Raw genomic sequence first — 2,115 nt, 5'->3', positions numbered from 1 at the left:
ATGGACTTTCACACCCCTTGGGACGCACCACTGCTCGCCTGCTGTCTGAGAAGTTCATCTGGCCAGGGATAAAAAAGGACGCCCGGGAATGGGCGAAGATATGCATCAATTGCCAGACAAGCAAGATCAGTTGTCATACCGAATCGGGGATAGGGGATTTTCCCAAACCGAAAAGGCGTTTCGGTCACATTCACATCGACGTCGTGGGACCTTTGCCGCCTTCGGGATCTGCTCGCTACCTGCTGACTATCATCGATCGCTCCACGAGGTGGTTGGAATCATCACCGATGACCGAAGCTACGACCCAAGCATGCGCCGAAGCCCTTTTGTCGAGCTGGGTGAGATGACAGAGGTCCCGCTTTCCTGTCAGAGACATGGCTCGCTCTGGCAAACCTGATGGGAATGACATTCCACAGCACCATGGCATACAACCCCACAGCAAACGGCATAGTCGAACGAACTCATCGCGCCCTCAAGGCGTCCCTGATGGCGAGCTGCACCGACGTGGACTGGAAATCACGCCTTCCTTGGGTACTTCTCGGCCTTTGCACCGCCCCTCGTGCAGACGGCGAGCCATCGCCCGCTGAAAAGGTTTACGGAGAGGCGCTCACAGTTCCCGGCAAATTCTTTCCCACATCAACCGACGACACGCTGCTGGATCACCTTAGGGATATCGCCAAGAAGTTCAGGCTATGTCTTAAAACTTACCAGGACAGAACTAAGCATTTCAACCCAAGGAACCTGGATGACTGCGGACATGTTTTCGTCCGCGTCGACGCTCATCGACAGCCGCTGACCAGACTCTATCGCGGCCCGTACCGAGTCATCACTGAATCGACAAAAGCCTTTCTTCTCGACATGCATGGCCAAGAGGACTGGGTCTCAATAGACCGCGTGAAACCGGCGTTTCTTGAAGGAAGCGACACTGCCTCCATGGGACCTGGCAGATCCAGAGTGCCACCTCAAAACAAGGCGCCCGGTGAGAAGAGCAACAAACAACGGCGGGAGGTAGCTATCCATACGCCGACCGCTGACCGCCGACGCGCCCCTTCGTTCAAAAACAAGAGGAGCCTTCCGACGCCCGAAACGATACGAAGACTAGCCTCATCAGCCCTCTATGCCACCTGATGTCTTGGGCGGGGGGGGGGGGGGGGGGTTGTGAGTACTTGTAAGGACATCACTCCCTCAGTCGTTCAGCATTCTCATAAATTCTCCATTTCATTTGAATTCTCCTTTCGCCACACTGTGGCTAACTGTATATATTTTTTTCACTCCATCAGAGCTACAATTTCATGTATTTCTCATTACATTACATTATTTCATTAATTTATATTTCGAGTATTTGTACGTGTGAAGAAACACACTATTTGTTGGCGGTTGGTTCTAGCCAGAATGGCGCCAGCGCGTATGCTACATTTCCGTCCGCACCTGTTTGAATAAACTGTCAGTTGTTGGTGATAGCTCGTCTCACTGTCCCTATAACGTGATTAAAACTTTTAAAGGAAAGAAGCCCTTTGCTATCGTAGATCAAAGGTTCCATCGAACTTTTAAAGGGAAATGAAAAAATCCGATATTTAATCATTATTTACCTACTGAAGAATCTGGTAACCATTGGGTGCATATGGCTCTTTCCTGTGCCAGCTTTGTGACCTCAACCCAGTTAGATCCAATGGCCCCTTGCATTGGCATCAGCCACGTTTTTCTTAGTTTAAAGCTTCCTCTACTTTCCAGGAGCTTACATTCAGGTACATCCTGGGCTAACTTATCTTTACTTCTTAAGATATCTATCTCTATCTTGATAATCTAACTATAAAACTATATTTAATACTTAGTCATCTATTTTTGGAGAGAGAGAGAGAGATTAATTCATTGGAAACTGGCCTGTTACTTATTGATATATCGTGGTTACATACCTAATCTGAATGTTACAGATTTTATATTGATTCCTCATTTCGTATGTACATGCTGTTGGAAGTCTTTAATTTTTTTTCACTCATTACATTTTCTGGTAAGAACGAAAAGTATAATATACTTACGGATATTGATAGTCCCAACCTACTCCTGAAAATATTGGCAGTAGTGTTAAAAACAAATGTAAATACAAAAGAGAGTTTC

General features: G+C 47.0%; 1 protein-coding gene across 1 annotated transcript; it reads left to right on the top strand.

Moving 5' to 3' along the window:
* Positions 1 to 420: 420 nt before the first annotated feature.
* On the top strand, positions 421 to 1,128 carry LOC137617571 (uncharacterized). Its single transcript, XM_068347580.1, has one exon. The coding sequence runs from the start codon at positions 421 to 423 to the stop codon at positions 1,126 to 1,128; it is 708 nt and encodes a 235-aa protein (XP_068203681.1).
* The last annotated feature ends 987 nt before the right edge of the window (positions 1,129 to 2,115 follow it).

The sequence above is a fragment of the Palaemon carinicauda genome, chromosome 23 (genome assembly GCF_036898095.1).
Source record: "Palaemon carinicauda isolate YSFRI2023 chromosome 23, ASM3689809v2, whole genome shotgun sequence".
Classification (NCBI taxonomy): domain Eukaryota; kingdom Metazoa; phylum Arthropoda; class Malacostraca; order Decapoda; family Palaemonidae; genus Palaemon; species Palaemon carinicauda.
The sequence above is the reverse complement of the archived record's forward strand: the minus strand, read 5'-3'. Positions and strand labels throughout refer to the sequence as shown.

Excerpts from the sequence above, each read along its gene's own strand:
- LOC137617571 (XM_068347580.1), top strand. The coding sequence starts at position 421 with ATGGCATACAACCCCACAGCAAACGGCATAGTCGAACGAACTCATCGC.